This window comes from Eubalaena glacialis, chromosome 16 (genome assembly GCF_028564815.1).
Source record: "Eubalaena glacialis isolate mEubGla1 chromosome 16, mEubGla1.1.hap2.+ XY, whole genome shotgun sequence".
Taxonomy (NCBI): domain Eukaryota; kingdom Metazoa; phylum Chordata; class Mammalia; order Artiodactyla; family Balaenidae; genus Eubalaena; species Eubalaena glacialis.
The window spans coordinates 10,775,083-10,801,400 of record NC_083731.1 but is presented as its reverse complement, the minus strand read 5'-3'; the positions used below and the strand labels follow the sequence as shown (position 1 = coordinate 10,801,400).

Below are 26,318 nucleotides of genomic sequence, written 5' to 3'. Positions count from 1 at the left end.
GATGTTCCTTTTAATTTGAATACATTTATTTACTCTTTCATACAAAAGGGGCATGCCGACAGCTGCACCAAGTGTTCTTTCCTAAGCCAGCCAGACATTTGGATTTGGAGAAAAGTTATATTTTGAAATAAAAGCCAAGTAACTTGCAGCCTTATTAAATCATTTATTTTTTTTCCTTGCCCATTGCTTCTGCCAGGTTGGGTACCTTTTCACCTGTCTTTACAGCATCCTGTCACATATCTTTTCCAAAAGTAAAGACCTAATTCATCCTGAAATCTCTGTGAGATGAAATGAGCCTTTCTACAAGCTAACGTCTATACCCTAGTACTGTTACTGAAAACGCAAGTCTGTGTGCCCGAGGCACAGTGAGGCCAAACAATACCAAAACATCGGAGTTTGGAACAGAGAAATGTATGTTGCAGGGCCGTGCAAGGAGATGGGTGGCTCGTGCCTTAAAAGCCCCAAACTCCCCGAAAGTTTTCAGCAAAGCCCTTTTATAGGAAAGGTGAGGGACGGGTGTGGTTAGTTGTTGCAGACTTCTTGGTGTCGGATCCTTTGCTCTTGAGGTCAGACCATGGTCAGGTAACGACGTTCCTGTAAATCTCCACCAAACAAATGTTACTCTCTGTTCTGACAAGAAATGGGCAAGGTCCCAAGGCACAACTTTCACCCTCCGAGGTCCAGGTCCTGGCTAAGAGGAGGGGATCCCTGCAGGGGCCGGTTACCCTGCCCTGGAGCGTTCATCCAGCACCCAGGCTGGGTCCTCCCGCCAGTGCCCAGGCCTGGCTGAAGAGGCAGCTCTCAGCTGGCGGCTCCCTCAGGGCCAGGTTCCCAGAGCCTGCCCAGCCGTCATCACCGAGGGAGCCAGGCGCCCAGGACCCAACTGGCCCTCAGGCTCCTCAGGCGGCCCAAACGGCAGGGGCCAGGTCCTGCAGACTGCGTCCCAGGCAGATGGCTGCCGCCATTAGGTCGCAGAGGCCAGGTGAGCTGGAGGGCCCCAGGGAGAAGGCCGGGATCCGTCTCTTACCTCACTCTCCACCTGACGATCACCGCTCTGCCGACCATTGGCTGAATAGCCCACTAATGGCAGCTCATTGACAGTTGCTCCCTTGGGGGAGGGGCCCACTGCGGTTCCGACCAATGGCTGAGCGGGACCTCTAACCGCTCCTCTATCCATAACCGTTGCCTGGTAATGGTTGCTAAGGGCGCCCAGCAACGTCCGCCCTTGATAGGTGCGCAGCAAAGGGCTGCGCACTGCCCCGCTCTGTTACAGTACTTCTGTGCAGCTGGTAAGCTCACTGAAGTTACATGCTTGGACTTTTATCTGATGATGTTCACCTCTGGCCTAACAGAGTGTGCCAGGCTCCCTGTAAGGGGCAGAACCTCAGGAGATGGGTCATTCTTCAACTTAGCAGGTAACTTCATCTCCCCTGACACATTTATGTGCTTTCCCCCCTTTTTGATTCTTATTCTCCACCTTACATGGTGTTTCAATTCCAAGGAAGGTAGAAGATGAGAGACCCATCTTTGCTTCATTCCTGATACCTTTGCTCTGTTTATCTGAGTTTGTTTCTCATAGTCTCTAGACTAAGTCCCCAGAGAAGCACTTCTCAGCTTTTGTTCTGTTCCTGATAGCTGGGCCCAGTCATGGAGTCGCAGGTGAATTCAATGAATGGCAAAATCACTTTGGATCTGTAACTATCAAGGTTAAGTATTAGGCTTGGAATAAGGAGAAATCAAAATTGTTTTTGAATCTCCTTCAAAGTACTCATCCAGTCGTCTGGTAAAGAAGAGTGTTCTTTTGGGAGTTGGTGAGAAGGAAGAGTATTTATTTTTAGAGAGAAAATAAAAATGTTTCCCAGATTTTTTGATGGCTTCATGTATCTTCTCCCTGCTTATTGAGAATGACTGTGCTAGTGAAAACTTTTTTAAGCTCCTTAACTGCTTTTGGCGATCGCTGCTTCATGTAAGGGAGCTAACTGTAGAGTACCAGGAATTTTCAGAAAGAAGAGCATTGGGATGGTTGATTTTGCTATTTTAATATTCATCTGAAGCTCTTTGGTGAGAAACCAACCAATCATACACTGTAAATCAAGGGTTTTCATGTCCTTTGTGGGCCCAGCAGCAATATTGGATAATTTGGGAAACGGAATCTGGGGTTAGAAAGCCAGAGTTTGGAGTTCCTAGGAATGCCCAGATATCTGGTAGAATGGATGCTATGAAAAAGATACCCAACATTAGGATGCATGAATAGAGGAATGGTAACGTGTGTTACCTGTAGCCAGGTTGCATTTGTGGCTGTAGTAGTTTAGGAACTGTATGATCATGTTCACATACCTATTTTTATTCCAAATTAGATTCTCTGTAAGGATTTGTTGATATTTTTTCATGACAGTCTTAAAAATAATTTTAACTGTTTCATTTTGGAAAACTATATTGATCATAATTTTTGATTTTTAAATTAAAATATACATGCTGTATTTTCTGTGGTAAAAAATTACAAAATTTTAAAGTTCCTGACTTCTAATTCAGGCTGGTGGGATGAGTCAGACTTCATCTTCCTGTCCCAAATTCCCAGGGAAAAGAAACAGTTAAAAAGAAAAATCCAAAAGAAAAATAACAAACCAGAATTTTGGTGTAAAACAGAGTGGGGAGTATAGTGCTGGAAATGATGAGGAATTTCTAAAAGATAGCAGATGGGATCGTTCAATAGAAAACCTCAGTCTATAACATAGACAGGAGAGGATGGCTGTAAAAGAAGGGAGCAGCTCCAGAAGAGAAAGATCCAGAGCAGGAAGGGGGACCTGGGGCAATTGACAGGATGTCTGGTTAGGAAACATCATTATGATCATCCAGCTGGGTGATTCCTCCATGCTAAGTGTCCATCAGCAGGGAAATGGTTGGCAAACTGGTAGGGCCATATCTTGGAATTCTTTAGTAATTAAAAAATAATGAGGTAGATCGCTACATATTGACAGAACATCTCTAAGACATATTAAAGATCGAAAAAGAACTTGTAGAATGACTTATATGATATAAAAATACTATTAATGTTTAAAAAAACCCCACACAAAATATTTTATATTTTTATAGTTACATACATCATATAAAAGCACAGACCAGGGGTTCTCAACTGTGACACTATTGGCGTTTTGGATTAAGTAATTCTTTTTTATAGGTGGGTGTCTTGCTAATTGTAGAATGTTTCGAAGTATTTCTGTCCTCTACCCACTAGACCCCAGTAGCATCCCTCCATCCCACAGTTGTGGCAAGCAAAACTGTCTCCAGACGTTGGAGTGCTGCAGAACGAAGTTGCTCCCTATTGAGATCCCCTGGTATAGACAAAGGTCTAAGAATGCGTACTCACTTGAGAAGTGATTACCGGAGGGAGAAAATGTAATGGGGATGGAGGGATGGTCAGTAGAGTTGTTAGCTTTATTTTGAACAATAACACTGTGTGTACTGCTAGAGTGCCCTTCTCAGTTGGCTTCTATCTTAGGAATCTTCTTTGTCAGGTGAATCCTAACTTTCTCTTTATTGGTTAGAGTCATTAATCAAACATTAATAGCATATAACACTGTGTTGTGTGCCAGGAGTGTCTCATATAGACCTCACAGCACAGTGGATTTAAAATTTTTATATGAAACTTCCTGATTTTTATTTAACAGTTTTACTGAGTTATAGTTTGCATATTGAGTTATAGTATATTTTTAGAGTCATGCAACACTCACCACTGTTCAGTTTTAGAACATAGCCATCACCCAGAAAGATGTCTTGTGTCCCTCTGCAGTCACTCTTGTTCCCACCTTCACCTAGGTAGCCACTGATCTGCTTTCTGTCTATAGTTTTGCATTTTCTAAAAATTCAAATACATGGAATTATATAATATTTGGTCTTTTGTGTCTGGCTTCTTTCACTTAGAATAATGTTTTTGAGGTTGATTTATGTTGTTGCGTGTATCAGTTTGTTGCCTTTTTTTGGCTAAGTAATATTCTGTTATATGAATAGAACACATTTTGTCCGTTTACCAGCTGCTGGGCGTTTGGGTTGTTTCCAGTTTTTGATTACTATGAATAAGGCTGTTATGAACAATTGTGTATATGTGTTTGTGTGGACATATATTATCATTTCTCTTGGGTATATACTTAGGAGTGGAATTGCCTCATCATTTGATAACTACTGAACTTTTTAGGTACTAACAGGCTGTTTCCCAAAGCAGTTGTACCATTTTACATTCCCACTAGCAGCGTATGAGCGTTCAAATTTCTCCTCATTCTCACCAATGCTTGTCAGATATATCTGTCTTTTTGATTACAGACATTCTAGCAGGTGGGAAGTGGTATCACATTGTGATTAATGGTGTCTTTGAAGAACAAAAGTTTTAAATTTTAATTAACTCTAATTTATCAAATTTTTTCTTTTATGGATCAGTCTTCAGGAGGCTGACATCTGTGGAATATATCTCTTGAGCTTCCTTGACCTCTGCCTTGGGTTGGCTATTTGAAGACATGAGCAGCAGATCAGGCTGTTTATCCCACCTCCACTTCCTTGCCTTGCTGCAGTTCTCGCGGTGGGCACAACCTTCTAGGGTGGTAGTAACTGTTGGGTCACCCATGCTCCCCAGCTCTCTGTGTTCTTCCCACTCTGAGCCCCTTCAGGACCACGGTGGCCATGGGTTCCCACTGTTGTTAGTCCCTGGAAACCTTGCCATCCTCTGTTGGTCCTTTAACTCTGCTCACGTCTTTGTTATTTTCAGCCAAACATGTTTGAATGTGCCACTTTATTCCTGGTGAATTGACTGACATACTAATTTGGACTGAAAAGCATTTCTAAGGTAGGGGTTGGAAAACCATGGCCCATGGGCTAAATCTGGCCCAGTGCATGTTTCTGTAAATAAAACTTTATTGAAACACAGCCGTGGCCATTTGGTTTTGTATTGTCTATGGCTGTTTTTGTGCTACAAAGGCAGAGTTGAGTGGTTTTGATAGAGACTGTATTCTACAAAACTGAAAATATTTACAGTGTGGCCCTTTAAAGAGAAAGTTTTCTGATCCTGGTTCTAATGCATATAAGGTAGCTCTCAGAATCTCCAGAAGGGCCAAAAGATATGGATAACCCAGGGAGGCAAAATGAGTCTGTTACAGAACAAACCCCACTTCCACTACTGACCATTGCTGGCAATTGTGATGTTCTGGGATTGACCCAGAAGTTCTTCTAGAGCTGTCCTAGAAGAACTGACACCTTTAGTTCCATGTTTGTCAATGAGATGTTATCTGCCTGCAGGGGTCCTGCCTCACATTGCTCTCACTTCTTTGAGTATGCCTGACTGGTGGAACCGAGGTCACATATATGTGCCCTGACTGCCAAGAAGTCTGGGAAATGTTCTTTTTTGCTTTCTGCCCTTGATAGTGGAGGGAAGCAAGATAGAAAGGAGTGTTGGAATATCATTTAGTGAGCTCACCTGCAACATTTGCCATGACAAATACCAACCAGTATCAGTGATTTTTCTTTTTAACTTTCCAAGTTATGATATTTATTCTTATTTTCTTCTCCTCACCGCCCACAAACCAAACACAAATAAACAACAATAAAAAACCCTAGAAGAGTTATGTGTCAGGGAAGTACCCCATGTCATAGAAGATGGCAAGGGTTAAATCTGTCACAACTCCATCGATGCTGAAAGAGGACAGCAGGACTTCATTGATCAAAGGAAGACAGTTTACTGCTCTCAACAAAGCTAATAGTAGGAGCATCAGCACAGTAGCATCATGAGTCCCACAAGGGGGATGTGATTGGTCTATTTAGCAGCAACAAATACAGTGGGTGTGTCACAGTTAAGGAACACAGGGCTGTCAAGAACTGTGAAGGGTCTGAAACTTTACTGGTAAGCTAACAAGTTAGCCTCTCGCTGTTTCATGGGTGCTGGTAGAAGATACAAGACTGCTGGGTCAGTGATGAAGGAAAGTTTATTACTCACAGCCATAGCAAGATCAGAGTATCAGCATTTAAAAAAAAAATTTTATTGGAACATAGTTGATTTACAGTGTTGTGTTAGGTTCAGGTGTACAGCAAAGTGAATCAGTTATACGTATACATATATCCACTCTTTTTTTAGATTCTTTTCCCATATAGGCCATTACAGAGTATTGAGTAGAGTTCCCTGTGCTATACAGTAGGTTCTTATTAGTTATCTATTTTATATATAGTAGTGTGTATATGTCAATCCCAATCTTCCAATTTATCCCTCCCCCCAGAGTATCAGCAATTTTACCCTGATTCCCCAAGTCCCAGTTCCCACAGGTGATACGAAGAGGGTCAGGTGATACCTGCACATGCAGTGGTTTGCATCATAGGACAAGAACCCTGAGCTTTAAGGTTCTTCTTACATAATGAATCTTTTCTGACGGGCTCTTAGCACCCCTGCCTCTTGCTCCAGAGACACTACCCTACTCTTCTAGGGGTGTTGGCTATATGGACACTTTTGCAAATAGAGTTTGAAAAAAAAGGCAGTTAGTGCCTTGCTCACATGATGTGAGCACAAAATTTTTGCTAGCTAGAGCCAAGGATTCAGCACCTTTTTGTAGCAAAGTAGCGAACAAACTAGTGCCCCTCCCTCAGGAAGCGAGTATATAATAGTCACACTATGGTTGCTTTTCTGTCTTAGTTGCCAACGTGACTAGTTACAGAAACAGCTCAGGATCAAGGGATGGTTTAGACTTTGCTGTTTGGAGCACTCAGCAAGGATGTTCGGGGTGCTCGGGCCCTGTGGTGAACTGTCTCTGCCAAAAGTGTAAAACTACCAATTATTTCCCTCTCTGATTCTCATAAACTCTCAGATTGACATGCCCTGTTCTAGTGCAGTTACTACTTGGATTTCACTAATCTGCTTCGTCTCATTAATAAGAATTGAGTCAGTTTTTGTGGTAGTGATTATATTATCATGTTATTACAAGTAATAGATATTGATGTTACGCAATACAGTGGTTCAGATAGGGTGACTTTCAAATGTTCTCTTACATAACATCTGGCCATTTTAGGTTAGGGAGGCCAGTCTATTTCAAAGGACATCCAGGGACTCTGGTTCCTAGTGTTTTGTTGCTCTGCCATCGCCTAGGGTAGCAGTCGCTAACCTTTTTGGCACCAGGGACCAGTTTCGTGGAAGATAGTTTTTCCTTGGACTGGGGTGGGGGGGGGGATGGTTTTGGGATGATTCAAGTGCGTTACATTTATTGTACACTTTATTATTATTACATTGTAATATATAATGAAATAATTATACAGCTCATCAGAATGCTGACAGGAGGCAGATCTCAGGTGGTAATTCGAGCGCTGGGGAGCAGCTGTAAATACAGATGAAGTTTCGCTAGCTTGCCCGCTGCTCACCTCCTGCTGTGTGGCCTGAGGGTTGGGACCCTCGCCCTAGGGCATGGGTGGTCAAACTTTTCCTCTAAAGGCCCAATAGTAAACTAGGTTTTGTGGATTGTACTATTCAACTCTACCATTGTAGCACAAAAGAAGCCATGGGCAATAAGTAAATGAATAAGTATGGCTGTGTTCCAATAAAATTTCATGTACAAAAACAGACACTGGGCTGGATTTGGCCTTCACTATAGTTTGCTGTCCCCTGCCCTAGGGATTACCTTAGTTTGCGTAGTTGAATTTGGTTGCTGCAATATTTATGTTCCAGGTCAAGGGAAAGAACACAGTCAAAATTTAGAGAAATATGCTTGTGTTTAAGTTGTAGATGATTTGGAAGTTGTACATTTCACTTTCTGATCCCAATGACATGAACTTACTTATAACGCACGAGTGTCTGATAAATTTGATCCTACCCCTGCTGCTTTCTCTGCAGTTGTGGCTCGAGAATTTCTGTAGAGAAGAGCTTCAGGCAGCACAGGGCGTGGGGAGTGGGGGCTTTGGGAGCTTGTCTTGGAGTACATAACAGGCTTGCTTGCTTTCCTTCCGTCTCTTTTTTTTCTTTCTATCTTTCCTGTCTTTCTTTCTGTCTTTGCCCCCCTCCCTCCCTCCCCCCCCTCCCTCCCTCCCTCCCCCTTTCCTTCTTTTCTTTCTCTTTTTTACCCCCTTTTTAAATACTAGCTTGTATTTATGGTGTGTGTGGGGGAGAGATGGGCTCTGTCCCTCCCCCCATCTGTTGCCTCCCAATACCTCTTAGCTCTGCCGCTGCTCGCTTGTCAGCAATACTGGAAATGATTTCATCTCTCGGGTGTTTTTAGCTCCTTAGTTTCCATAGATTCCTTCCCAAAGGCATTTGTTCAAGTTTCTCCTAAGCTAAAACCACACTCCAAACCCTTTCTCAGCTATCACTCTGCCTCTCCTGAACTCTACAACAATAACAAAATTGAAATTGAGTTTCAAAAGTTTTTAAACTATCTTTTCATGGTTGACTCAGAAGTATCTCCTTGGGAGCTAAGGCAGCCGAGGGTTCTAGTTTTTTCTTTCAAATGGCTTTGCCAAGCATTTTTGCTAGTACTGACCCTGTGCTAGACTGTGGGCTTGAGATGTTAATATAGGCTTCTACCCTAAAGTAAGGTTTGTTTCTGAGAAATAGAAGAAAAGAAACCAACCAACCCCTTTAGAAACAGCATGTTTTGCCTTTCTTTGTAAAGTCCCTAAGCAGTTTTGACCTGCTTTTGATGTATTTATTTGAATGTTTATTCAAACAGTATTAATGATCTGCTAAAATGTTAGGCTCTGAGCTAGATTCTCAGTATGTTTACAAAGAGTTTGTGATAACATAGGAAAAATGCCTATTATGATGATAGTTTAAAAAACAAAAGGATGCAAAATTATATATGCAGTTTGGTTACAAAAGTATATTTAGAGAAAAGACTGGAAGTAAATAAGTCAAAATATTATTAGGATTCCCCTCCTTTTTAACTTTTTGATGCCTATTTATTATAGAAAATTTGGACACAGGGATGCATGTGTATATATTTTAATCCCCCTCCCCACCACTTACAACCCTCAGTTGCCATATGTATTGCTAAGATTGGAGATTTAATTTAGTGTAGCTTTTTACCTCAAAGACAGTGGCTTAACAATGAAAATTATTAAATGAACTGTCATCCAAGTGTATCTATGAATTTTAAAGCTTGTAGCAATAAAACTGTGCTGGGGAGATTTTTTAAGAAAAAGAATTTAAGACACAACTTCTGCCTTGCAGGACCTTATGATCTGGAAAAGGAGAGTGTATAAATTGTAACAGACATAATCTGTAAAGCAGTCAAAATGACATTACTGGGCAGGATGCGATTAAATGCCAAAATTTGCACCTGGTACTACTGGAGTTCAGATTAAAGGAGATTCATCTGAAGACCCAGTGGTAGAAGTGGAACTTTAAATGCATCTTTAATAGTAGGTAGTACCTGGCGGGAAATAAAATATACAGAGTAAGTGTGGATTTAACTTTAAATACTTTATCCCCACCTGACTAATGCATTTTTTTCAAAGGATTGTTCAGTATTCAATTTCTTTCTTATAGAAAAAACCCACAACCACAATTACAAAAACAAAATTGCTGTTGTAAAAAATTGCTGAACTGGGCAGAGGGCAGTAGAAGAGGGGGCATTCTGGTCTGAGGGGAGAAGAGCAACTTGAAGTTGGGAATAAGCAAGATATAAAGGAGAGCCTTGCTTTGAACATGGGAATATTTCGGATCCTTTTGCGAGCTTGGCTGCCTTTCCTTGGATGTTATTAAAGAAATTAAACTGCATAGATTTGAGTCTTTTATATTAAGATATTGATCCATTAATCCCTTGGGTAGCAGGTATCTTTAACCTTTCAATACACAATATAATTTTTTACTTAGTTTGAAAATATTTATTGACTAGATAAGAAGAACTCAGCTTTCTAAAAGATGACTTGATTTTTTTTTTTTTGATAGACCTCATTTAAAACAAAGTGCTTCTTTAAAAACTACTTTATAGCTGATGAATATAACTTAGCAATACTCAAGAGTATTTTCCACCTTAGACTTTTTGGAGGAGGGTCATACATGTCCAGGTATATGAATGTGTTCCAGTTTTTAATGTCTGCCTTGTAAAATAGATTTAAATGGAGTTTAAATTTATTTAAACTTACACTGGAAAACTGTTAGGAAAAGCCGTTTCAAAAATACATGAATCCCTTTCATCATTTTAAAAGAATAGATTTCTTTTAGAAGTAAGCAATTTATTCTGTATTGAATGGCTAGCCTTTCTTAAGCAAAAATAGATTTGAAACATTGTGTAGTAAGTAGTCTTAAAAATGGAGCATATATTCCTGAATTTGGAGTAGGTTTAGAACTGAATGCACATATCGGTTCTTTTAGGAATAAAAGTTAAAATGGGTGAGGATCAAATGTTAGAGTATTTAAACGATTCTCAAGATTTTCTGGCTCATGTGTAGTGATACTGAACTCTTTAGTCCTGGGCTTTAATTTGTGCCTGGTGCTGACCTAATGCTGTGCAGGGACACTCACTGCATCCCTTCATTCAGTTTCTCTAATTATCCCCACTTCCTGGGGAGCTTGCTTAGAACTGGGCATGAGTGCTTGTTATGAAAATATTGGGCTATCCTGGCTACATGTAACAGAGTAGTTTTTGGTATAAGGTTTACGTATAGATGAACTGAATAGGAGGCTAAAGTTGTTTGCTGTGATTTTACTTAATCAAATTGGTATGGAATATTATGGAAATTATCTGGTTAGACAGTGGATTAGGCTTGTAATAAATGAAATCATGGTTAATATAGCTCCTGAGCTTATTTGTTACATTGTAATTTCTTAGTACATATTCAGAGAGAGATCTGACTACATAAATGATATGGGAAACACTCCGATTTGCAATTTTGTGTGTACTTGCAGATGAAGATAGTTCTTTTTGCTGGGAGGATCTGTTAATGCAGAGATTTGTCTCTTCAGGTTCACGTGAAAATGGCGGATGAGGCGGTCTGTGTTGGCCCAGCTCCCACCAGTAAAAGCTACCTCAACGTGGATGCCATCATGGAAGCCATTAAGAAAACCGGGGCCCAAGCTGTGAGTCTGAATGAATCTGTCTACTGCAGCTGTTTCATATGTAGTGAGCAGAGCACTAGAGTTTGTATTTAAAAAAAATAATAAGAAAGAATGATTGAAAATGCTGTTGCAGTTCATGTCACATGAGTTAAATGTGGCCGAATTCGCTACTGGAAATCAGAGGCTTTGTAGCATCTGGCAGTGTTGGTTACTGATCCTGCAGGTGGCTGCTGGATTCAGCTTTCACACCAGGGAGCAGTTTCAGTTCATTTCCAAATTCGCTAGGGGGGAAAAAAAAAAAAAAAAAAAAAAGAAATCCCAATTAATTTTGAGAATTAACCCTTTCAGTGTAATAAGAGTATTAAAAAAATCTGTATTATAAACAGGATCCAAAAGACCCTGTTTTAAATTCTATTTTAATCATTTAAAAATTATGTATGCCTCATTATACTTCCAGAAATAAAAATGATGCAATTGGTAATTATTTTAGTTTGATAGTGTCAATGGAATATACATAATTTACATGGAGAAATCAGTAATTCTCCCCACCCCCAATTCTGTTTGGAGTGGAATCCAAGGAAAAAACTGGGTTCTGACATCAGGAATAGTGTTTTGTTATTGTTGTTGTTGTGTGTGTGTGTATGTGTATGTTTTTATCAGAGAACTAATTACATGTAATGTTAAAAAAAACTATGTAGAGTTATCTCTAAAATTGGATGGAAGCAGCCAACACCAGCAGTTAGCCTGGAGTGCTTCAGTTAGTGTTCACATTTCTTTTGAAAGAAATGTTTTAGTAAGATGCATGTTTAAATAAAAAACTGAATTCATGAACCCATATTATAGATGTTACAGTTTACTAGCAGAGTTAATGAAGGTAAAACTCTTTTAACCTTTTAACTATAGATTATCAGAATACAATCTTTAGTTGAATGTTTATATGAAATGAAACTGTTGGAGTGAAACTCTTTTCCTGTGATGTAGTAGTGTAAATTATTCTGTACCGTGTTCATAAAGCTTAGTCTAGCATTTAAAAAAGTCTCAAATGTGTAGATACTTCTAGATTAGATTATGATATTGACTCATTTAGAAATTTGACTTATAGTCAAATTTGACTTATAATAACTTAATTATTTTCCTAGAAATATATTCAATACTGACTGATAATAGGGTGGCTGAATTTATGTTTGGTCAAAAGTTACTTGGTTAGAACAGGATGGTAGAATTTAAATTGTTGCAACGTGGCTTGTGAGAGAGGAGAGCGTGAAGTGGTTGTGATTGGCTGAGTGAGATGAGGAGGGAAAGAAGAGTAGATACTAGAAGAAAAATAAATTCAGAGAATGATGGAAAGGTAAAACCAAACTTCTATTTTAGTTAGGTTTGACAAAAACTGTTCATTGGGTAGTGGCTGAGTATATTAATATTGTCAGGAATAAAATATGTTCATTGGCTTAGTAGCCAGGGTTTGGGAAAGTAGCAGTTCCTGGTTCTGTAAAGAAAGGGGAAATAAGAGTTTTTCATCCATCTTGTGAAAGGTTTCCTTTAACATAATTCTTTGACCCACAAGCTGTTAGAAAATTCTCCAAACTTGTGGCCAAAGTTAGTCTCAGAAAAAGTGGGGAGAGTTAGGGTTGGGTTGAACTGCATAGCCAAGTGCAGGCGGACAGGCAGGTGGGACGGGAGACGGCCCTGACTGTGGTTGAGACAGGTAGCGTGCTGCAAGTGAGTATACAGTAGGCGATCTCGTGGCGTTTGGGTCTGAACTCAGGAGAACTGCGTTAGAGCTGATCAGTATGTTAAGAGTCAGTAACCTTACTCCAGGGCCCTTGAACAATAAACACGTTAACGCTCTTTCTGTCTTGCTTACTGTAAAGGTTTTGCAAATTGGTAAAACTGAAAGTGCTTTTTGTTTTCATTTCTAAGGTACATCCAGGTTATGGATTTCTTTCAGAAAATAAAGAATTTGCCAAATGTTTGGTAAGTTTATAAGGAACCAGAAACTTAACTTATATTTCAGAAAGCATTGTAATGGTGTTGCTTTTGTAAATGTGGGTAGTGATGACTTACAGACATTTCACTGAACCAACGATTCTTTGAAAATAGTTTGGGAAAAGTAAAGACTTTTATTCTGTAATCTAAGTCTTGATTTGAAGCGTGAAAATGGAAAAGTTGTAAAATCACCATTACACCTAATGAATGATACCTAGTTTATAACATGTTGTGTGGACTTTGACTTTTAAAATTAAACATTTCAGACTTTTAGCTAAATACGTCAGGGAGTCCAGTGATTCATTAATTATTTACCATGAGCATGGAATGTGAAGCCAGAAGTAAGATTCTGTTTTCTCCCTTTTATTGCATATTATGGCATTTAATATCAAATCTTACTACTGCCTCTATTTTGGGAAAATTTTTTCTTTTTTTTATGATAGGAGTATCCTCCTCATATCACCATCCTGACTAGGTGCATGACCCTATATTTGCTATTAAACTGATTTTCCAGGTGTATTTATAACTACATTCAAGATGGTACTGAAACCTCAGTTTTCAGGTACTAAAATATGATATTGATAATGTTTCAAAAAGCTCATTAGATCAATTATCTCAGGTATTAAGTTAACTTAATATTTTAATATATTATACTTTGTTTCTGTGATATGCTTATATTTTGTTCTTCCATGGATTCAAAATTATTTCTGAATGCAATTACCATTTTCAAGATGAAATTTTCACTTAAAATTCATAAATTTAATTTGGACAATTCTTTTTTTTTTAAATTTATTCTTTATTCTTTTTTTAAAAAAATTAATTAATTAATTAATTAATTTTTGGCTGTGTTGGGTCTTTGTTTCTGTGCGAGGGCTTTCCCTAGTTGCGGCGAGCGGGGGCCACTATTCATCGTGGTGCGTGGGCCTTTCACTGTCGCGGCCTCTCCTGTTGCGGAGCACAGGCTCCAGACGCGCAGGCTCAGTAGTTGTGGCTCACGGGCCTAGTTGCTCCGCGGCATGTGGGATCCTCCCAGACCAGGGCTCGAACCCGTGTGCCCTGCATTGGCAGGCAGACTCTCAACTACTGTGTCACCAGGGAAGCCCTGGACAATTCTTAAGATCATAGAATTCTAGCTCAGAATGATCTGTTTTAACCAATTTACTTTATAGATTAAAAACTAAGGCCTATAGATTAAACTAAGGCCTAAAGAAGTTGTGACGTAAAGTCACGCAGGTGGCTAATAGTAACACATGTCTGGAGAGGGCATATTAGGTGTAAGTATCCAAAGGTCCAGATTTACCAGGTTTTGTGCAGTATATCCACATTTTCCTGTTTATACCCCTTTTTGTTATCTTCTAGTTTGAAATTTTGGCTGAGGTTCTGTCATTATGTAAGAAAATGATTCGAATATAATACATTTTAAATGTATTTGTACAATATAATATATTTAAGTTTGTATAGGTGAGGAGTCTCTAAACTGTGGTCCATGGGCCAAATGCAGCTGCCTCCTGTTTTTGTAAATTAAGTTTTATTGGCACACAGCCCTGCTTGTTCACTTACCTGTTGTCTGTGGCTGCCTTTGCTCTCAAACAGCAGAGTTGTGTAGCTATAGCAGAGACCGAATGGCCTGTAAGTAAATATTCACTGTATGGCCCTTTATAGAAAAAGTTTGCCGGCTCCTGGTATAGATGAATATCTGAGTCCGGGAGAAGTGAAATTATATGGCAAGTATATTTATTCATGCATTTATTCAGTCATTAAAAAGGGCTTATTTGAGATCTACGTTCAAGGCATTTGAGAAGGATATAAAAATGAATTGGATGTGTGTCCTGCTCATGAGGAGCTCATAGTCATGTTGTGGAAAATAAGTCAGGTACACAAATGACTTCAGGGAAAAAAATATTATGAAGGAGTGCAAATTCTCCGTAAATGAAGATAAGATTGTGCCATCAGGGGTTTCATGTTAGAGAAAAGGGTATAAAATGTATGACTACCTTCCTTTCTCATTTGCTTTTCTAATTTTATCTCCTCCATTTTCCTTTATCAATGCTATATGCCTTACGCAAACCAGACTGCATGCTATTCCCAAACGTGGCTGGTTCTCTCCTATCTTTTCCATCGCTCTCCTCAGTGGTCACACCTGTCCCTTGGTCCCACATTTCTTACTACTGTCTATTCTTAAAAGCACAGTTCATGTTACCCCTACCAGGATAGTTTTCCATGTTCTTCTGGTGAGAAGTAATCTCTTTTCTCTGTCTTCTAGAGCATTAAAAAAATTTTTTTTTTTCTTATCTGGCATACCACCTTCTATATTATGTAAAAATTGTTTCTGTATTTTAATCTTCTCTTAAGGTAAGAGACTTGGTCGTCTCATTCTTTGTTTCCCTTTTGTTTTATATCCTAATGATTTCTACATAGTGAGTTCAATGAATGTTATGGAAAGATTAAGTAAATTAAGAATTATGGAACAATAACCTGCAAGAAAACTTTCCTCCTGTCACAGAAGGGACTGTTTTGTAACTAGAAAGTGGTATTGCCATGTGTTTTTATTCACCATGAAAATATGTAGCTGGTGATAACTAACCTTCTCTTTTTGTGCATCATGGCAAGATTCTTATTTGGGATATAATTTTCCTAGCTTAAAAACTTTTCCCATTGGAGTGTGCCATTTAAAATGCACCTTTTGAAATATCTGGCTATAGCTGGTGAGTTCCATAAAAATAACACAGTGAAATAAAATTGCATACAGATTTTGTTATGCACATCAACATTGTTTGTGTGGTTGATGACGAACCATTGAAATTTGATAGTTATTGTCTCAAACTGGGAATATTCTTAGAATCTGATTTCTAAGATAGTGGTAATAGATTACTATGTTGGCAGCAACTTTTGGCAAGAAAGATGAGCAGAATATGGAAAAGAAATTTATTTTAAAGTTTATTTATTTTATTTTTGGCTGCCATTGGGTCTTCGTTGCTGTGCTTGGGCTTTCTCTAGTTGCGGTACACGGGCTCTAGGCGTGCGGGCTTCAGTAGTTGTGGCTCGTGGGCTCTAGAGCGCAGCCTCAGTAGTTGTGGCGCACGGGCTTAGTTACTCCGCGGCTTGTGGGATCTTCCCGGACCAGGGTTCCAACCCATGTCCCCTGCATTGGCAGGCAGATTCTTAACCACTGCGCCACCAGGGAAGTCTGGAAAAGAAATTTTTTAAGTTTAATACTGTGGAGTTCCTTTTACTGTAACTTATGTATGCTGTAACTTATGTTTGAAATGTAATCAAATGTGGAGGTTTTTTCCCCCATTAATTTCTGGTTCTGTTTTTTTTTTTTTTTTTTTAAATTGCTGTTCAAAGATCAGCATAATATTTACTTTGTTCATAGAAAAACTATTTGTGCCTTATCATCTGGTATATTGTTTTTAGTTAACAGCTTTGAGTAAGATGATTTCTTGAATTTTTTTCTGAGTTTGTGCTATTTATTTGCTTTAGAAAGTACCATAAGCCAAATGTTAAAAGCATTCTAAACTTTATATGTTTTCTTTACAAGACTAATTATTCTTTACGCTTAATTTACACGAAATGGGATCAGATTATATAGAATCCCTACTGTACATGATTTAAACAAAATCATGTCTTGTTTGTTTTTGCTTAAATAATTAATGGAAAATACAAAGCTACAAATAATCCTCATAAAGAATAGTAATTTTCAGTAATTTTAATATGCTGAGCAAACATTTTATTTCCAAAATGTTTTTCATTCTGTATTTCCCCTCTGGGCTCCTTGTATTCTGAGCAGTAAAGAAACAGTGGTGGAAGGCTGTGAGGACTGTTAGGGTTAAGAAAAGAAATTGTTTTGGAGTTTATGAAAGAGGTTTGAAAAGTTAAACTATCTGCCCCTGGAAAAAGTGGTTTAAAGATTAAATGAGATTTAAAGAGATTTCATAGTGTTTTTAGTTATCTTTCTGGTTCTTATGTGTATGTTTTTTCATGTTATCATATCATATTTTAATGCAGCACAGCATTATAAATTACAGTAGTTACCTTTATGAGAAATTTGTTAGATTTAATAATTTGTGTTTCATGTATGGGTCTTATCCATGTATTTAGAAGATATGTGTATATATGCATACAGATAGTGTGTTCTATCCAGAATGCTCAGCATTGAGGGTGGAGAAGGGAACTGTGGGAAGTAGTTGAGGTTTGATGATTGTATTTTTTATCTCCTTTTGTTGGAGACTTTTTAGCAAGGTAAGGAATGTAACTACTTCAAAAACAATAATGAGATTTTTTTTATCCATTGGATTAACCAAACTTTTAAAAAATAGCTGTAACATCCAGTGTAGACAAGTGTACAGGAAGTGTCTTGTTCTTGGGAGTGTAAATTATTTCAGCCCCCTTTTTTCTTTTTTTTTTTGTTCCAGAAATTTGCTGGTATTACCAAAATTTAAAATGTATATATTCTTTGACTCAACAGCTCCACTCTTAAGAATTTCACCTACAAAGATGTACTTTAAAAATGTTCATTGTAAGGTTGTTTGTAATAGCGAAATTGGGAAATAGCTCAAGATTTTTCATCTTTAAAATGAAGAGAATGACACCTACCCTGTAGGGTTGTTGTGAAAGTTAGAAACAACATGTATAAAGAACTTAGCACAGAGTCTGGCATTGCCAGGCAAATCACCTTATCATTACAGGTGTTAGTTAATAATTATTACTTTAGTAGATGGGGAGAGCTACTGAAGAGTTGTGTTTTTTTTTTGTGAATGAGATAGTTAAAATTAGCATTTTGGGGAAATTAGTCTGATAGTTTTCATGTGTATTTTGTGAGTTTAGATTTTTTTTTTTTCCTGTTGAGATTAATAATCTAATAATATTATATTCCTATATACACACGTATGATAATGTAGTTTACAAAATACTTTGACATATATGATTTCATTTAATTCATGCAACCATTTAACAAAAAGAAAACTGAGACTCAGGTGCAGTGACTTGCCAACAATCACACTGTATTGGTAAGTAATAGAATCAGGACTTGACCTAGGTTGGCTGACCATAAGTACAGAGCACTTAAAAAAAATACTGTACCCTGGTTTGCTTAGTTGGAAAGAGTGAGAAACCAAACAGTGAAAACCAAATAACTGTAGGGAACTTAGCCAAAGGCCATAGAAATCTGTTCCCGCACTTTATAATAACAGAGGCAGCACATGATCAGGTTGTGTAGATAGAAATCTGAAGAAAGCCTTTTGCTAGGTCATTGGTCTTCTGTTGTGAGGTTGTAATCCATGGTGTGTTAGAGTTGTGAAATGTGCTTTAAGTACTTGGCAACTGATACTAAAATTATGAAGTTAGCAAGTTTGCTAATGATTTTATTTAACAATATTTTTGTTCTTAAAATAGTTTAGAGTGAATTTAAAACAATCAATATGATACCCTAGTCACTCATATTTGCAAAAAAAAAATTTTTTTTGAGTAAGGAAAAAAAAAAAGAGGCGTAGGTCTTGCGAGCCCAAAGTTGTTTATAACTCTTATTTTATCTACATAGGCTGTGATCTGGGTAGCTCCTGGAAGTATGTTTTGTGTGTGACATATATGTCGTGGCTTAAGAAAGGTTAATACTACACTGTATTTTGTAGACATCTAGTTTTAACTACATAGATATTCTTACCATTAACATTATTAGAATTTCCATTTTGGACACAGGTCTTTGATTTTATTACGTTAAAGTGAAAAAAAATTGAGAATGTAAAATCTTAAGAAACTTAAGTCACATGTATACATTGAAAAATAAGGTTTCTTCCATCTGTGAACCTCTGACCCCAGCCCCCAGTTTAAATTCCTAGAGACTACCACTGCTACCAAATTTATATTCTTCTGGAGTACACGCATGCGTGTGTGTTTGCCTGCTAGAATTTGCTATAGATTTGTTGTGCAGGGTACTCTTATTTGCTGAAGTAGGATTTTGTTTGTTCATAAGAAAAGAAGTGGCACAGAACTTTTCTTCCCTTTCCCAGGCTCTTAAAAATAGGTGTGGAACACCTACCTGCAGATACACTTGCAACATTCTTATTTAATCTTTATGACAATCTGTGGTGTATTATGATTTATAGAAGAGAGAACAATCTCAGAATAAATGCCTTGCCCAATGTCACACAGCTGGAAAATGAGAGTATAGTTTCTTACAAAAGTCTTTGACTATAAATCCCATGCTCAGTAAATGTTCCAAACTACTTCTAAGATGAATTGGAACTAGACTGGATTGTTAGTGTTTTGTTTTGTTTCGTTTTTAATTGATAGCTTTGGCTGGCACCTATTTTTTTTTTTTTTTTACTGTTGGTGGAAGTTGTTCTCTTTCTGCTCCCTTTTTCCCCCTCATTGGTGTACTATTGTTAAGGTCTAAAAACAGAATATTTCTTTTGATTTTTTTGGTCTTGTGATCTTGGATGCCAGTGAAAGTAACTGTCTTCACTTGGTTTTGCTGACTTTATAGGTAAAGTACAATACTTGGGTGAGCTGGTAGAGCTACAGAAGAGTCACTGATGCCTTTTTCCTCTCTGGGATATTCTTATGTTGAATTAATAATGTCTTCCTGAATTTAGAGGAGAAATTTGGTGACTATCCTTTTGACAGCAATTTTGTAATATGTTTTAAATTATGACTTTAAATATGTCATGTTCAAAAGGCTTAATGAATATCTATGAAACAAGCTTCATAAAACCCTTATCATAACAGAATGTCCTTTGAGATGTCTGAGAACATGTTGGATTAGAGTTCAGCTTCTAGACTGTTTGTTGAAGAATTTGAAGATGATGCTGAGTAGAAATGCTCTAAAGTGGATACCTGAAAAAGAAAAATCTATTTTTAGGGAGTCTTTAAGGATGTAGATAAGGCAAATACATTTAGAGTTGTGGGGTTTGGCGGGTGATTTCAATAGGAAGGTTAAGAATCTGGGATTTGATGAGGCTGGGATTTTCTGCCCTTTGCTTGAGGTTAAAATAGTTTGAATTTTATACTCGAGCTTTCCTTCTACCTCTCCTTTCTCTCCCCTGCAATTATTAGCACAGTCTGGAGTCAGAGTTAAAATTCTTGCTCTGCCACTTCATATCCCTGTGATCTTGGACAAGTTGCTTAATGTTTGACTCTGAAGACTCTGAAGTGTCTTACGCTTACTGTTGGCAGGATTTGTTTTTCTCCATCTGACTCTTTATATTGAGAACATGTCTCCTGTAGCCAGCATGTAGTCAGGTCATGCTTTTTTTTTTTTTTTTAACATCTTTATTAGAGTATAATTGTTTTACAGTGGTGTGTTAGTTTCTGCTTTATATCAAAGTGAATCAGCTATACATATACATATATCCCCATATCTCCTACCTCTTGCGTCTCCCTCCCACCCTCCCTATCCTACCCCTCTAGGTGGCATAAAGCACCGAGCTGATCTCCCTGTGCTATGCCGCTGCTTCCCACTAGCTAGCTATTTTACATTTGGTAGTGTATATATGTCCATGCCACTCTCTCACTTCGTCCCAGCTTACCCTTCCCCCTCCCCGTGTCCTCAAGTCCATTCTCTACGTCTGTGTCTTTATTCCTGTCCTGCCCCTATGTTCTTCAGAACCTTTTTTTTTGTTTTTCTAGGTTCCATACATATGTGTTAGCATATGGTATTTGTTTTTCTCTTTCTGACTTCACTCTGTATGACAGACCCTAGGTCCATCCACCTCACTACAAATAACTCAATTTTGTTTCTTTTTATGGCTGAGTAATATTCCATTGTATATATGTGCCACATCTTCTTTATCCATTCATCTGTCGATGGACACTTAGGTTGCTTCCATGTCCTGGCTATTGTAAATAGAGCTGCAATGAACATTGTGGTACATGACTCTTTTTTTTTTTAAACTTTTTTCTTTTTTTTTTTTTTTTAAAGGAATTCCTTTGTTTTTATGGCTGTGTTGGGTCTTCGTTTCTGTGCGAGGGCTTTCTCTAGTTGCGGCAAGTGGGGGCCACTCTTAATCACGGTGCGCGGGCCTCTCACTATCGCGGCCTCTCGTGTTGCAGAGCACAGGCTCCAGACGCGCAGGCTCAGTAATTGTGGCTCACGGGCCCAGCTGCTCCGCGGCATGTGGGATCTTCCCAGACCAGGGCTCGAACCCGTGTCCCCTGCATTGGCAGGCAGATTCTCAACCACTGCGCCACCAGGGAAGCCCACATGACTCTTTTTGAATTATGGTTTTCTCAGGGTATGTGCCCAGTAGTGGGATTGCTGGATCATATGGTAGTTCTATTTTTAGTTTTTTAAGGAACCTCCATACTGTTCTCCATAGTGGCTGGATCAATTTACATTCCCACCAACAGTGCAAGAGGGTTCCCTTTTCTCCACACCGTCTCCAGCATTTATTGTTAGTAGATTTTTTGATGATGTCCATTCTGACTGGTGTGAGGTGATACCTCATTGTAGTTTTGATTTGCATTTCTCTAATGATTAGTGATGTTGAGCATCCTTTCATGTGTTTGTTGGCAATCTGTGTATCTTCTTTGGAGAAGTGTCTATTTAGGTCTTCTGTCCATTTTTGGAGGGTCGTGCTTTTTTAATCATTCTGATAATCTGTATTTTTTAATTGTGGTGTTTGGTCTTTTAAGCTTTTTGGGTTGCCTTAGTTTATTTTCTTTAATAACAGCTTTTTCTGAGATACAGTTTACATCATAACACCCTTTTATAATGTAAAAGTCTGACTTTTTTTTGTTTATTCAGGTTATGTAACTGTCACCAGTGTGCAATTTCTGTAGAATCTATTACCATTTAATAAATTACTGATGTGACTGGACTTATGTCTACCCTTTTTTTGTTTGTTTTCAGGTTGTCTCCTCTTTTTTCCTTCTGCTTTCCTTTACTATCTTCTTTGGATTATTTTAATTGTTGGAATTCCATTTAAATGTATCTACTGGATCTGTCTTTTACAGTTTTTAGTGGTTTTCCTAGGGATTACAATATACATCCTTAACTTTGTATGGTCTACTTGAATTTAGTATTATACCATTTTATGTTCAATGTAGAAATTTTGCAGTCACGTAGCCCACTTTCCCTCTCTCTCTATCTCCATCCTTTGTGTTAAGAGTTGTCATACGTATTTCATCTGCATATATTATAAATTCCATGGAAAAAGTCATAAGTTTTCCTTTAAACATGTTTGAAATGAGTTAAGATATTTCCTTCATTAATGACCCAAATATCATTCAGTTGAAATTAATATTGTTTTTTATTTTGGTCCATTTTTAGGTTACGTAGAAGAATTTATTTTTAAGTTTATTTTTTATTATGTTTAAATGTGGTAAATCATAACATAAAATTTACCTTTTTATCCATTTTTAAGTGTACAATTTAGTGGCATTAAGTACATTTATTGATACAATGTATAACTGTCACTACTATTCATCTCCAGAATTCTTTCATCATCCAGAAATGAAACTCTGTACCCATTAAATAGTAACATTCTGTTTCCTCTACCCCCACCTCCTGGTAATGTCTGTTATACTTTGTCTCTGAATTTAACTACTCTGGGTAACTCATAAGTAGAATCATACAATATTTGTAATTTTGTGACTGGCTTATTTCACGTAGCATGATGTCCTCAAACTCCATCCATGTTGTAGCATGTGTCAGAATTTCCTTCCTTTTTAAGGCTGAATAATAGTCTGCTGTATGGATATACCACATCTTGTTTATCTGTTGATTGTCACCCAACTTGTACACGAGTAGGAGGTGGAAATTATACTTTCAAATTCTTCTGTATCACTCAGCAGCCTTTCAGTACATGCTAGTTAACTCTTCATTAGATGAGAGAAGTTGCTGAATTAAAATTTGGAATTCTGGAAATAAATGTAGGAGGGGCACTTTGAGTAACCTCTCTGTGTTTTAATGTTGTAATGCTATTTTTAAGTTATAATAACTTTGTAATCTCTTAAAATTTATTTTTATCCATTTATTTATTTTTATCCATTTATGCTTCGAATTTAGTAGGAAAGATTTTTGTTGTTGTTCTAATAAAGGTAATAGATTGAGGATTTTGTTGGATTAAATGAAGTGATATTATCACGGTTACATATATTTAATGATTCTTACTGCCCCAGATACATTCTAAAATTATGCTTTTAAGTGCATGGTATCTAAAATGGGCAAAGAGGCAGAAATAATGAGATCATTTCTGGGGCTTTGTTTTTGGACTGGACCTTATTTAAAGATATTGTTACAAAGTTTCTGAGGTACCATATTGAATACAATGTGTGATATGCTAATTTGCAATAGCAGAGAGTATTCCTTTCTTGTGTATGTGTGTACTTCCCAACGTTCTTAGGGCGTATTTGCTGATGTGTGCATTTTCTTAGCTTTTTATTCAGTCTTTCACGTAGTAGTTGGTTGTGGAATACAGTTGTTAAGAGAACATATCATTAGATAAAAATTATGTTACATTTCTTAACTGTTATACTTTATAAGGAAATGTTTTGATGATAAATGATAGATGCTGCTGTTGATTAGAACGCCACAATTTATATAAAATATATTGAGTGTATAGACAGAATGAGTTATATATTTATATGTTATATATAAAATGTCAGTATATTTAACTAGGGTATCACGTATTAGCTCAGTGTTTGATATTATTAATTGTACAATGGCATGATATTTAGAAGGCTAATTTGGTTACAGTATTGCTGAAATACAAATTTAATATCAGTTTTAAAATAATTGAATCTGGGTGATGAATAACTGGGAATTTATTATACCGTCTGTCTACTTTTGCTTATGTTTGAAGCTTTTCATTAAAAGAAATCCATGAAAGGAAATACATTAAGCTCAGAAGAAATAGTTTTTTGTTTTTTGTTTTTTAATCTTATATTGTTCCGAGAGGCTGGAATATCATACAGTATATAATGGGTTCAGTGTTAACTTGATTGTCTTGGAGAACATATTAAACGCGGGAGACATTAAAGCTCTTCTTCACATCCAGTATGAGGGGATTTCAGCCTTTGTCTTTGGAATGTTCCTTTGTTACCAAAATGTCTGCTTTTAGTCTTCTTCATTAATTATACTTGATATTTTCATGAGCAGAAGAAATAGAACAATGTTTTGTCTTTATCCTTTAAGATTAATAGAGTAGACACCAAATTAAAGTCAAAGTATGGTATCTAAAAACATTAAGTTTTTCCAGCTCGTTTTGGTTTATCTCATGTTGGCGCAAGCATGGCCATCACAGAGTCATGAGAAGTATCCTTCTCATGTGTATAAACTGGTTATTAGACCAGAGGGGAGATACATAAGAAACTCCCTCCTGTGTAATATCGGTTACAAAAAAGAAAAATCCACTTGTTAAAAGGGCTTAATCTAGAGCAATAAAAAGTAACTTTTATTATTCTCGGTATCCCATTAAAGTATTTATGCTTTATGTCTTATGATGGTAGGCTACTTCTGCGAAGACTATTACATAGAACTGCATTTCTCAAAGAGCTCTTACCATGCTCTATTCTTATGATGTGTGTTTGGATTAAAGTAGACAAAATTATCTCCAAGACAGATTAACTGCCCAAAGAAATAATCACATTTTGATTCATTGTGTTTTGTTTACAATAGAAGAAAAATTTGAGAAGTCCTCACTTTGTCATGTTACTTCATTAGACCGTTAATTCCCTGCCTTCACAGAATATCCATTAACACTTGGCACAGTTTGGAAAAATGATGTAGTACAGTAGGATGAGCCGCTTCAACTGATGGCATATATGATTTCTAATTGCAAGGAACCAAACAGGTGAACTCAAGTGAGTTTACCTAGCAAGGTTAAGAATCTATGTGGATTATTTTTGGATGGATTACTAACATGGACGAGAGACCATTTCATTTACATAGGAGGTTTACCTCATACTTTCTGGCATGAGTGCCAAGGTACCGATCACTGTTCTAGATACTACATATATTCAGGGTGAACACGAGAAAAATCTGAGTTTTCATGGGGTTATTTTCTAGTACAGGGAGGCATATAGTAAATGAATTAGCCAACAGACTCAGGTCATGATGAGTGCTATAAAGAAAACACAAGTGGATGATGCAATAGAGTATTGGCATGTGGGGATCCCTGAGACTCTTTCACAGACTCTGCCAAGTAAAAACTGTTTTCAAAATAGTTTCCCCCTCATTCTCTCACGATTGTGCAGTAGAGTTTTTCAGCGGCTACATGATGTATGTTATCACAACAGATTGAATGCAGAACCAGATAGGAGAATCCAGCTGTGTTCTATTAAGCCGGATGGTAGAGATTTGCAAAAAATATAAAACATTTCCACTCTTACTCATTTATTTGTTAATTCTAATTGTTAAATTTAAATGGGTTTATTCTTTTAAAAATAATAAATATTTAAACATTTTCTTCATTTTAATGTGGTAAATATTGATAGATATAACACACATAAGCAAAAGCTCTCTGAGATCATCAGTTTTTTTAAAACTGTAAAGAGATTCTGGTCTCAAAAAGTTTGAGAAACACTGTGCCAGAAGGTGAATGGGTGGCCTCTTTAGATAAAGTGGTACCAAAAAAACCTCTCTGAGAAGGTGACCTGTAAACTGGGACTTCATGGGAGAAGAGCATTCTAGGAAGAAAGAGCAAGACTTCTCTGACTGCCCTTCCCAACCCACTACCACATCGTTTTCTGGCTTTATAATTAGTTAGATGTCAGTCAAGGACCTTTACCTAACTCATTTCTGAATTCCTGTTGTTTACCATTTTACCAGTCATTAATAATTCTTCAGTTTTTGTTTTTTTTCAATTAACCACTTTATTTTTATTTTTGGCTGCATTGGATCTTCATTGCTGCATGCAGGCTTTCTCTAGTTGTGGTGAGCGGGCCTACTCTTCGTTGCGGTGCACGGTCTTCTCATTGCAGTGGCTTCTCTTGTTGCGGAGCATGGGCTCTAGGTGCACGGGCTTCAGTAGTTGCAGCACGTGGGCCCTAGAGCACGCGGGCTTCAGTAGTTGCGGCACATGGGCTGTAGTGTACGCAGTCTTCAGTAGTTGTGGTGCGTGGGCTCAGTAGTTTGGCTCGTGGTCTCTAGAGCACAGGCTCAGTAGTTGTGGTGCACAGGCTTAGTTGCTCTGCGGTATGTGGGATCTTCCCGGACCAGGGATCGAACCCATGTCCCCTGCATGGGCAGGCGGATTCTTAACCACTGCGCCACGAGTGAAGTCCCAATTCTTCAGTTTTAATGGAATCGCTTACATACATTTCCAAACAAATGAGACAGACTTTTAGAAAGAGGCTTAACCTCTTTGCTGTTCACACC

The 26,318-nt window shown here is 37.7% G+C and overlaps 1 protein-coding gene across 3 annotated transcripts in view; it reads left to right on the top strand.

Moving 5' to 3' along the window:
* The window catches only part of PCCA (propionyl-CoA carboxylase subunit alpha), a 370,033-nt gene that overhangs the window by 43,007 nt on the left and 300,708 nt on the right, over positions 1 to 26,318 (top strand). For all 3 annotated transcript variants that reach the window (XM_061170561.1, XM_061170560.1, XM_061170559.1), the window contains 2 exons: positions 10,922 to 11,035; positions 12,935 to 12,988. In XM_061170561.1, coding sequence (XP_061026544.1) covers positions 10,922 to 11,035; positions 12,935 to 12,988 — 168 coding nt within the window. The remainder of the gene's footprint in view (positions 1 to 10,921; positions 11,036 to 12,934; positions 12,989 to 26,318) is intronic.